Source organism: Microtus pennsylvanicus, chromosome 9, assembly GCF_037038515.1.
Source record: "Microtus pennsylvanicus isolate mMicPen1 chromosome 9, mMicPen1.hap1, whole genome shotgun sequence".
NCBI classification, from domain to species: domain Eukaryota; kingdom Metazoa; phylum Chordata; class Mammalia; order Rodentia; family Cricetidae; genus Microtus; species Microtus pennsylvanicus.
Genome location: NC_134587.1, coordinates 42625189 through 42637252, shown reverse-complemented (window position 1 = coordinate 42637252; position 12064 = coordinate 42625189). Strand labels below are relative to the sequence as shown.

The 12064-nt window shown below is 52.1% G+C and overlaps 1 protein-coding gene across 1 annotated transcript in view; it reads right to left on the bottom strand.

Moving 5' to 3' along the window:
• The window catches only part of Olfm1 (olfactomedin 1), a 37425-nt gene extending 29758 nt beyond the window's left edge, over positions 1–7667 (bottom strand). Inside the window, exon 1 of the mRNA XM_075985570.1 lies at positions 7457–7667. Within this exon, the coding sequence (XP_075841685.1) occupies positions 7457–7522 (66 nt within the window). The 5' untranslated portion in view covers positions 7523–7667. The remainder of the gene's footprint in view (positions 1–7456) is intronic.
• Positions 7668–12064: the final 4397 nt, after the last annotated feature.

Below are 12064 nucleotides of genomic sequence, written 5' to 3'. Positions count from 1 at the left end.
ATTCTTCCAGCAGCCACAAGAGGCCCCGCGGGCAGTCAGGCTGTAGATCCCCCACGCAAGGCCATATGGGTCCTCCAGGAGGACAGATGGGTAGTGTGCTCTCCACCCCCACCTCAGCCTGACTCCTTCTACTCTGGACTACCGCCCATCGGCCAAGGGGGTAGGACCTGCCATTTTAGCATATCTGAGCAGCTTTGGGGAATGCGGCTGTCTTGCTGCCCTTGCTCTCTGCCTGTATCATGGGAAGCGAGAGTGAGAGGGGTTGTCCTTCCCTATGGCCCTGGTAGGAAAGCGGAGCTGCCAGAGCCAGCCCAGCCAGGGAAGAGAAATGCCCTCAGCCACCAGGAGCTTCTGCATTTGGGGTTTGTTAGCAGAGCTAGCAAGAGAGTTAACCCAGGGAGCTGTGGTCCTCTCTCATCTACTCTTCTACTCCGGTTCCAGCCATTCAAGTCTCCCAGTGACCAAGTGCCACACCCTCCTAGCAGAAGACTCCATGACCCTCAGTTGTCCCCGAGACAGTGCCTCCCACTAAGGCTGGATCTTGCGTCTTTCTGGCTCATGTGTCTGCACCTGCTCCCTGCTCATCCAGAGAGCTGTCTGCCATGCTGCCTCCTCAGGCCTAGCTCCTCTCGTTAATGTCTGTAGGAAGTCTTAGCCCCAGTGCCCTCAGCTTTCTTGTAGAACTGGGGCCAAACCATGGAAGTGGCGCCTCTCCATGGACACATTCCCCTAGGGGCTACACTGCGGTTTCCAGGAGCTATAAACACTCCATTTCCTCCATCCCAGGAGAGAAGTCTCTGTAGCTGAGGACAGGCTGACTTCTCTGGCAGCAGCACCTGACCTAGATGTGAATTAAACTATGCATGATTAGAGACATCGCATTGACAAGGGGTATCCAGGGAATGGAGGAGCACCAAGGATGCCATACCTGTTCAGCCTGTGGACTCTAATGCTGTCAGGTTCTGTAAACCCTGCTCTTGAAGACACTGGCTCTCCAGGCTGGACTTTCTCTAAACCCTGTCCCCTCTGCTGCATGGAGGTCTCTCACTGCAGAACCAAGGCTGAGCTGTGAAGATTCTCCGCTACTGCTAACAAAGATTCTGCTATCTTTGGAAAAACTCCTGCCTGAGAGTCCCTAGCGCCACTGATAGGCACAAGACAATAATCGGGTCCTCTCCCTGACTGCCATACACACAGCCGAATCAAGAGACTAGACTCAGGGGCCAGGCAGTCCTGTGTAACGGAGCAGGGGCAGCCATGTATTGGGTGGGTGTCAGGGTGCAGGACTCACATTCTGAAGGCACAATTGCTGGAAAAGCCTCTCCCCACTTGAGTTCTGCTGTGCTCTCTAAATGTAACCAGCGCCCTGAGATGCACTGAGAAATGTACCTGTGTCCTCTCTCGGACCCCCAGACACCGGGCCCTTCTCAGAGCCTGCAGGAGAGCCATTCTGTATACTGGGGGCAGCTCTGAGCAGGAACACAATTCCTCTGGGGCGAGATGAGCATCCACTCAGATCGCTGGATTGGATAACATAAACATAGAATTGTTTTAGGTAAATAAGGTCAACCAATCAGAGATGCTGAGGGGGCAGCATCCTCCCGTCTCTCACTGGGATTCTTCAGTCTTAATTCTCTCTCTCTGCTTCCTTCCTCCCTCTTTTTTACTTGGTTATACAATATTTTGTCTTGTTTAGAGAAAGGATCTTACTCTGTAGCCCAGGATAGCCTCAAACTCAAAGCAATCTTTCTGCTTCAGCCTCCTGAATGCTGGGATTTATCGTCATGAGCCACCATGCCTGACTTCAAGTTTTATTTTGAGACGAGGTCCTGGGTATTCTAGACTGACCTCAGACTCACCGTGTAGCTGACACTGAGTTTTGGAGCCTCTAGCCCCTACTCCTGGGATGACAGGAGTTCTCCAGCAAGCCCAGTTTTATATGGTTATACAGAACTCAGAAGGCCTTCTGTGCATGCTGGTCAATCACTCCACCAACTGTGCTATACTTGGGGTGACAGCTTTTAAATCTCACCGATCAGTACCCAGGGAACATCCTGGTCAGAATTGGAATCAGGACATACCAATGGCTCTGAGGAGAAAGAGATAGAGCCATGTTCATATCTACAAAGAAACCATTCTTTCCAATTGTCACCCGAGCAGTGGCCATGAGCTTTAATCTAGGTGCAGAGACTAGCAGATGGTGTAGGCAGAAAACCTATTGGTGAGAAACCCCAAACAAGGGCGGATCACGTGTAGATGGTGCTGGCTCTTTTGAGGAGGCCTAGGTCATCCCTGCACTGTGCAAACTACACAGATCTTACAAGTGATGGAACCACACCCACATGGAGATTGGGTGATGATATAAAGACCTGGAAATACCTGACATCCGTTCCACATGGCTAGGTTCTACTTGTGACTTCTGGGGTCTCAAATCACCTGAGCAAATAAACACTGGCCCGCCAAGGAGGTGCTGGACTCCCTTGTAACCCCTGGCATTGCTTTAAGACTGAACCCAGGCACCTTGGCATGCATTATCAGATGCTTCTGGATCTCTGAAGGTGAGGGGACCCACCTGAGGCCTGAACCTTAGTGGGAGGACAGAAACTCCTACCATGGGGTTCAGATCCTATGACCGCCCCTTCCTCCCTTCCCTGCTTCCCCTTGAATGCCAAGGGTCCAGGTCAGCACCTAGTCCACAGCTAGATAGCCACTCGCAGCTCTGTACCACAGAGGTTGGTGTAACCTGGGGACACACCAGGTGCCTCCTCTTTCAGGTTCTTCATGACACAGAGCTGTTCATTTTTCTATTTTAGCAGGCACCAGAATTTAGGTGTTAGACAGAGCTGGGGTTGCATCTGGGGCTCTCACAAAGGTTACCCCCACTCTGTGAGGCTAGTGTCCTCATTTTAAGAATGAGGGCAACCCCAGGTCATAGGGACATTATGGTGTGAAAAGTTAGTCCTCCTACATATTTCCTGGCAGGAGGATGTCACAGACGGATAACTGACCTCCCAGCACCCTGAGCCTCTCTGTGTGGAGCTTCTCTGTGTGTAACAATCTGAAAAAGAGAAAGCGGGGAGGGGAGGTTTTACTTTCCATCTCCCACCCTCCATTGGACTTCAGTGGTGACCTACGTCACCTGGAAGTGGTACTAACTGTGCTAGCTTGTACAGAAACAGCATCCACACCCTCTCCCAAGGCTGGAAGCTGCCTCTTTTCCTCACCAGGCCAGCTCAGGCTCACAGCCCCCCCCCCATCTAATTTAGCACAGCTGATAATTAGTTTTGTATTACCTTACACGGCGATGTTAATACTGATTATAGGGCCTGATAATTTAGCAATAAATACTACCCAAAGCAGACAGGCACTAGCTCTTGATTGGGGAACGCTGAGGTGGGAATGAGGAGCAAATTGCTGTATGTGAGGGATTTAAAGTACTCTGCCCCCATGGGGTTTGTGAGACTTTCTATCTCACAAGGTAGGCCGGCCCAGGTAGCAGAGTGATGTGTCTCAGAGGCCTAGCATTTGTGTTCAGAGGTTGTCAGCAGCCCCTGAGGCAGTGCCCAGTGTGTATGTTCTGTGTGTTCTGAAGTAACATGTGCAGAGAAAGAGGACAGTCCTGCCTGACTTCCTGTCACCCTCCTCATCACACACGCTCTGTGACAAAGGCAGATGAGGGACTGGAATGAGCGGAAGGACTGTGCAGATGTGCAAAGTTACTCAGGCTTACCGGGATTCTGAGGGCTGAAGTTAACATCACCTGCTCTGTCTCTACCCTGCCCATCCACAGAACTACCCAGGGGTAGCCAGGTGCCTGGTGTGGGTTAAGGCTTATTATAGCTGCAATCACCTTCAGTGATGAGCAGTCCATCAGAACCCAGGACCAAGAGCCAGTAGTCACTCAGTGAAGACAGAACTGGAGCAGCAATCACAGCCACAGTTGGCACGAGGGAAGTTCTATAAGCATGGGCAGCTTTGGCCTCACTAGGCTGTCAGTGGTGTTGCTCTGTTAGGGAAAGCCATGCTGGGCTGGGTCTGATGGCTAATGAGACACAGACCCCAGCACAGTAGCAGAGCGTGGGGCCCAGGAGGGAAGGTTTCTGAGTCCTTCATCAACAGCAGCCTCTGCAGCTCCCTTTTCTTCCTGCATCCTCCTCCCTATCTGCCTGTTAGGGGGTCACTTGGAAACAACCCTAGCATCCATCTCCCTAGCTTCTTCCGTTCTCAGCTAGAGCAGTTGACACACAATACTTGGGCTAAATGACATGGCAGAGCCTGGCATCCTCTCACAAAGTGTATTGCCCCAGATGACGATGACGAAGACTTGGATTGTATGTGACCATAAGCCCATATCTGAAGGGGTTAAATTCAACTAGCTGGTGGCCAAGAAAGACTTGTTATAGAATAGGGCTACTGAGTAGAGCAGATGCAAGAATGGGACAAGGGGTTTATGGGACAGAGAAGTCCATGAAATCATCCCATTTAATCATCCTTGTTCTAAAGAGATGGAAGGTCAGACTCAGAGAGCTGACACAAGGTCAGCTGGTCACTGTTTAGTGCGACTCAAGTAGACTAAAACCCTCTAGTCCAAGGTCATTGCTGCAGAACTTTCCAACCCTTCTTACTCAACTCCCACAGACCATGCTTCTATCTAAGCAGAAGCACGGGGTGGGCTGTGCACGGGCCTGGAGACCAGGAGCCCCAGTTCTGCCTCCAACCCAGGACTGAAAGAAACAACCCAGTGCCCCCACTGGGAGGCTCAAGATGATGTCACTGACACTGCCCTCAAAGAGCATGAATGTCAGCCTTTTATTGAAAACCGCAGAACAAAGCCACACCACGCGCTTTCTGTCTGAGAACAAAGTTCACGAGGGCCACAGCTTTGCATGGAGCAAGCTGTCAATCAGCACTTGGCATTTGATTGAGCGGATCGCTCCTGAGTCAGCTGCTGGGAGAACAGATGGCCCAGCACGTGCTCCCTGCCCCACCTGCCTGCCTAGATCCCGAAGGCAGTTCTCGTTATGGGTCGGATTGGCCCATCTATCTCTGGCTGGTTCTCTTCCCCACCTGTACCAGTTCACACTCACTCCCCCGGGATCTTGGCCTTCAGTGTTTGGAAGAGCTGAAAGAAAGCGAGGCTGTGGGGAGCAGTTCCCCTGCCACGGGGGAGGGGGGGGTGGCATACAGATTCTTTCTGAAGCCCAAAGGTGTTTGAGTAGTGTGTCTTGTCACAGTAGAATTGAAAAAGCAGATTTCCAGGCAGGGATATCCTAAGGGACCAACTGACTCAGTGAAGCCTATACTCACGTCTCAGGTTGTCACCACTGACTACAAGAGCCACCTGTCCCCATCCCAAGGGGCTTCTGATCACAGAACCTGGGCAGAGGCATCTGAGCCTTCCTAGACTCAACATGGTTGCATGGTTTGAGAGATCTTTGTTCATAAGACTTGGTGCTAAAACCCCATCACCTTCGGGGATAACGGTTTTGCCAGGCAATATTCTACAAAGGAGACTCCAGAGGCTGGTCCGAGGAGGGCAGGGTTAGGAGGAGAAGTGAGGAGGGAGTGCTTCTGGCTGTCCTCAAAGGAACCTCAAGGCTCAACCTCTAAGAGAAAACCTAGGCAAGCAAATAGCTTCATTGTCTTTCAAGCACTGTGAAGGCTTGGGACTGCGGGAGCTGACCATGGTCCTGAAGGCAGCCTTCAGGGAGGGAGCCTCTTCTGGGGTCAAGAGATGCTGGTAAAGAGTGTGTACGGGTCTGCTGAGGACGCTTGCTGGAGAGCAGGCTCTGTTAGCACAGATGGGCAAACACCACCATAGAGACAAAGTTTCTAACTGAAGTTGAATTAAAAGTTTCTCCCGTTAACAGTGACTGTTTGAAAAGACAGGTAGAGGATTTAGGGAGGAAAAGCTTGTAGCCAGAGGGGGGAAAAGCCATTAAGGCCAGAGGGTCTATGGGAAAAGTCACTTTCAACACCACCCAGTACCACAACCAACAACCATCTCTATGCCAAGATATGTCAGTAAGGCATTGCCCTTTGTAAGGTTAACTCACTGAGAAGAAAGACAGGCACATGGATTTGTGTGTGTGTGTGTGTGAGTGTGTGGTATGAATGTGTGGTGTGTGTATATGGTGTGTGTATGTGTGTATATGTTTGTGGTGTGTGTGTATGTGTTTGATTGTGGTATGTATGTGTGTATGTGTGGTGTGTGTATATAGTGTGTATGTGTATATATGTTTGTGGTGTGTGTGTTTGTGGTATGTATGTGTGTATGTGTGGTGTGTATTCAGTCATCCATGCCTGGGCAGCACCCTCCATCAGGCTTTCTCCAGAGTGGTCAAAGAAACTCCTTCCCCAGAGTTCCACGAAGACCCTCTCTATGTGTAACTGTCTGTCTGTCCAGGAAGCTCCAAGTAAAAGGTACTGAGGGGAAGTGGGACAACAAATCTCACTGTCATGTCAAGTTTGAACTGTGTGTTCTGGACAAAGACAACCAAGCCAGCAAGGGCTTCCAGGTGAACAAGGGACGCTTGTTCCGTCTCGTCTTCCTCCTGCTCTCTGGCCTCTCCTCTCTCCTTTGTTTCCTCTTTCTTTCTGAGAGATGGATAGATGGTCCAGGCAGCTGGGGTTGGGACCAAAATGTGGGCTGTCATCCACATCCTGGACTTCTGACTGCCAAGGGTGGGGGGCTCCACTCAGATCAAGGCACAGTGGCACTGCACAAAGGGCATTTTAATGTCACTCCTGAGCAGCCCCAAAACTGGCAGGCTCTTTCCTGGGAGCACAAGCACCCTAGTAGCAAAACAGCCTCCCAGCTGGGAGCTCACAGCCTCCCAAGCTGCAGTTTTAAAATGGAGAAAACCCCCGCAGAGACACACTCCGGTCGGCACATTGTTCTGGACAGATGAGCGCTGGGCATCTCCAGCCGTCCCACATGCACACAGCGCATCACTCATGCTTCTGGCCGCGTGTGGCCACAGCCCCCAAATCCTCCACAATCAGCCAACAATGCACCCCAGCGCCTCGCAGCTGCCCTTCCAGGGCTTAGTGGCACCATGCCCACTGTATAGAGAGTAGCGTTGTTCCCAAAGGGACAGACGGGCCACCGAGGGGGGTGTGTTGGGAGGCAGGAGTACCTCCGCTGGCAAGAATGCCTAGGGGCTTGGCTGTCGCCTCTGTCTTCCCTACCAGATGACAAACCCAGGAAACGAAGCCCCCAGGTTGCCCTCTGAACTTCTCAGCAGGAGTGGGGAGGTGGTCTTGGGAAAGGGGCTGCGGTGCCCCGCAGAGCCAGCGCTGCAGTAACCCAGTCTAGATCAGCCCGCACCCTTCCCTCAAGCCCGGCCGGATGGCACTCCGGTCCCCTCCTCAGCCCCAGCCCCGGGGACAGCTCCCCGACTTTGCCCGGCTCTCGGTGGCCCTGGCAGAGGAAAATGGCGTTGGTCACACGTACTTGGGTGAGTTCGGTGCCCATCACCAGGAGCACCAGGAGGCTGAGGAGCTTCCGGGCCGGTTGCATGTCTCGCGGTCGCTCCGACGTCCTGGCGTGCGGGGCCTGGGTGCTGGCGGCTGGCGGCTGCGGGGACGTGGACGCGCTCCCGGCTGGGGCTGGGGCTCCGGCCGCGGCTCGGGCTCCGGCGGCGCCTGCTCAGCAGCCGGGGCGGGCGGCGCGCGGGTTGTGCTGCGCCGAGCCTCCGCTCTGCATATTTATGGTCCCGGTTCCGGAGCGACTGCCTCTCGGGCAGGGCTGGGCCGGCGGGGCGGGGGCTGCGCCTGCTTCTCCCCGCGCGCCAGGCGGGTCCCCGCGTTCTCAGGCTCGGTGGAGAGGCGCGCCCTGCGGAGCTCGGCGGCGCGCCCGGGCTGCAGCGATGCCAAAAGTTTGCTCGGTGAGGGGCGCGGGCGGGGGTGGCGCCGAGGGACCGGCGCGCCTCGCTTGGGCTGGGAAGGGAGGAGGGAGGGCGGCGGCCGGCGGGGAGGCAGGCTGGGACAGGATGTGACATCAAAAAGGCGGGGGAAATTGAACTGGGCTAGACAACTCCATCCCGGCGGCCTTAGGCCAAGGGGAGCTCTGGAGACCGGTGTTGGGAACTCAAGTCAGGGACCACTGAGTGATGTGAGGATGGTGGCGGGAAGCGTCGGGGATGGGTGCTGCGGGCATCCTCAGAAGCCGAGCCCACAAGTTACACAGGTGGTCCCTTCTAGGTGACCCTTAAGGAGCAGGGTGGCAAGGGTATTTCCAGAAACAGTGGGGAGACAGCTCACCTGAGACTCGGAGAGTCCATCCCCTGGTCATGTAGGTTAATCAAGAAGGGGCTGAAGTGTGAGTAGTGAGAGGTGCGGTGTTCCATACCTAGGTGGAGGCTGGGATGGGCATCTGATCTTGTTTTGGTGTGTGCGGCATCCTTTTAGGTTCAGTGGCACGAGAATAGTGTCATTTGATATCGGTTGTTTGGTGGCTGGGTGAGGTTCATCCCCATGGTAACATCAGCCACATGCTCTTCCTTCTCAGTGTTGAACAGTGTTTCATGGGTGTGGCTCTGGGGTGAACCTTGTTTCTCTGTCTGTCTGCTTGTTTGGGCGTTACTCGCATGTTTGGATATGTCCCTTCCCGGCTGCTGCAGGAAGCTGCTGTGAAGTTGGATGTAAACACCCGTCTCAGGTGCTGCCTTCAGTTCCTAGAAATGGAGTGGCTGGGCCAGATGGCTGTATCATTTGAAAAGTGAAAATGGGCCGACAAGATGGTTCAGTTGTCAAAGCACTTACTGCAGGAGCCTGAGGACCTGAGTTTGGATCCCCAGAATGCTTGTAAAAAGTTCTGGCAAGACCACATTCCAGTGCTTGGGAAATGAGAAATTCCCAAGGCTGAAAGGAGGGGAGTAAGGAATGGCCACTGAGAACAAGTCATGTTTGGGGCCATGAGAAAGGTTTTGAAGATGGAGTCAATGATGCTTCAAATGTTATATATTGGATATATTCTTACCCCAATAAAATATAATAAAGTCATAGGCCCCAAACCCTAGACTTGCATACTTCAGATTTATTTATTTATTTTTATGTATTTATTTGTGTGTGTGTGTGTGTGTGTGTGTGTGTGTGTGTGTACCATGTTTGAGAGTCCCTGCAGAAGCCAGAAGAGGGCATTGTTTTCCGGGAGCTGTAATTTCAGATGGTCATAATCCTCCTGATGTAGATACTGAGAACCGAACTTGGGTCTTCTTGGAGAACAGCAAGAACTCTAAATGGAAGAATTGTGTGTTAGTGTTGATAAAAACTTGTTTTTAAAAGTTACTTATACTGTCTAGGAATATAGGTCAATGACATAGCATGCACAGGGCCATGAGTTCTATCCCCCAGCAACACACACACACACACACACACACACACACACACACAGAGAGAGAGAGAGAGAGAGAGAGAGAGAGAGAGAGAGAGAGAGAGAGAGAGAGAGAGAACTTGGTTCTAACATGTCTATTCTTTCATGCACATGAACAGAAGACAAGCAACTAATTGGGCATCTGTTGTCTTTAAGCCACACAGCCTAGGTTCTGATCCAGCTCTGCCTCTGCCTCTCAGGAGCTGCTGTGATCCTGGTCACTTCTGGGTGCCCCATGCATCCTTGCCAGTGGGTGATCAGTACCCCAGTCTGTGTCCACCCAGTGGAGCAAGGACACTAGTGAGAGTCAAACCCAGCCTGCCTGGCGTGAAACAGTGATGACTGGAAACGGGAAGAGAGTACGATTGTCCCTTGAATATTCAACCTGGAAACTCTGTGTCCCTCACACAAGGGTGTGAGGCTTTACTATATCTTGTACACACTTCCTGCATGTTGTATCTCCTTGCTTACTTTAGTCAATGTTTTCAGTTTTATTTTTTCTGATTTTTAAGATTTGTTTGTATTAGTTTTAATTACACGACTGTGCAGGTAAGCACAGGTATCCATGGAGGACAGAGAGAGTGACAGACCTTTTAGAGCTGGAGTTACTGGTTATGAGCCACCTGAAGCAGTCACTGGAACATAACTCCAGACCTCTGAGAGAGCAGCAGCGAGCAGCAGCAGCTCTTACCTGCTGAGTCTCTCTAGTTCCCTATTTCAATTTTTGAAATTTTATATTTTTATTGATACATAGTTCCTATATTTCCTCCCACACACTGCCAGTCACCTCTAGATTGTTGCTAATACTCGGTGCAATGCAAAACTATATAAACAGTGATTACAATGTATCATATAGCCCACTTCTGTAATCTCCCATTCCTGGGGATTATCTTCCATCTGCGGACTTTGGGACCTACAGACACAGAGGCCAACAGAATTACACTGTAGCTGAATATAAAGCAAGGGGAGAATAAAGCAGAGCCAAAGCCACTGGCTTTCGAGTTCATCATCGCGGGGAAAGACATCTATGAAGACGGCCATTGGATGGAGGCTTGTGCATCTCCACCCCACGTCTTCACTTGGACTCTGCCAGTCCTGTGTTGTAGGCTAGCACCTTGCATGCTCAATTTCCCCTTCCTTTGGTCCTCAGTGCTCCATGCCTGGTCCTTCTCTGAACTTGCACTGTCAAAGCTGAAGCCTGTACTGGTTGGCCCTACTTCTGTGTTAGGGTGGATGCAGTGGTCACCCTTCCTGTCCCACTGCCCACTGACTTCTTTTGGACCCACCTTATCTCAGGATAGCCCAGTCCTCCAAGCTGCCACACCTCATGCCACTCTCCAGACACAAGGCTTTCCTGCTAAGGTTCAAGGTCTCCCACTTGGGGCAGCCCCAGTCTCTCCATGCCTGCCTTGAATCCCACCGGTCTCATTCACTGACTCAGTGGGTGCCCAGCCACCAGGGCTACCGAGCACTGGGCCAGCTTGGTCGGCCCCACTTCCTAGCTCCCTAACTCCCTCACCCGCTGTCTTCCTGATGGAGCAGCCAGCTTGCCTGGTGTGCCTCCTCAGGACACCAGCAAATCGATATGCTTTGTACTCCTTTAAGCTAGGCTTCCTGCTACCACTGAGCCTCATTATAATGTGACAGAGTGTTGCCAAGGTAACGGCACTAACTCCCTGTCCTCTCTTCGAATCTCCTAGCAAATGGGGCCTGAAACCTTCCCAGCTGTCCAGCTTCAATGGACTTTGCCACCAGAACCAAGACCAGAGTCTCCAGACGGCCAGCTTCATGTTGTCACGGTACAATTGAGCTAGGTACCCAAAGCAGTCTGCTATCCCCAGGGCTCTGCTCTGCCTCCTCTGACCGAGCTTGTTAAGTTGGGTCTCGTGAATGACATCTGTTTATTGGAAAAGTATTATTTGACAGATACCTATACCTAGGGCAGGTTGGAGAAAGGCTTAATGGCAGATGGGCTCATACCAAGGACAACAGACTTGGGTATTATGATGAGCTGTTTCTATCTGGAAGCCATTGGGGAATTATGGGGTATCTGCTTTCACCCGTGTGTCATGTGCTATTTCTGCAGGATTGATAGCTATGGTCATGAAGGCGCAACCCATCACCCCAATTATTTGCAATTTTCAGCCCCTCTTCTGGGCTGATCATGAGACGATACAAGTTCCTATTGAACCCTTGGCCTGACGAAGGCCTGGGATGCTTCTGTCCTCTGGATGATTCTTGCTCTACATAGCACCATGATGCAGCAACTCCTGCCTAATCACTACCTTTCTTGTCCTCCTGGCCACGCCGGCTGTGTTAAGCCCAGCTGCCTGTCCCCCATCCCCTGCCCCCAGATAGCAGAGCAGGCACTACAAACTCTGTTCCCACTTTGACGTCCTACCCTTCCAACTCAAGGGTCCCAAGGGCTCCCAGGAATCATTTGATCCCCCTTCCCACTCAAGTACACTCCCTCTAACCCCCAACTCTATGTTCTTGTTACTGTGGGGAAACTAACTGGGAGCCCTCTGGGGAGCCTACTGCCTCACCCCATCTCCACTCTGTGACCCCCAAGTCGGGCCTTCCTCCACTTCATTCTATAGATAGATAAGCTGTGGCCATAAGCTGTGGCCCAGGAGACCAGTCTCTCGTCTCCACCTGTTCATTCCTGTCAGCAACAACACATAGCTG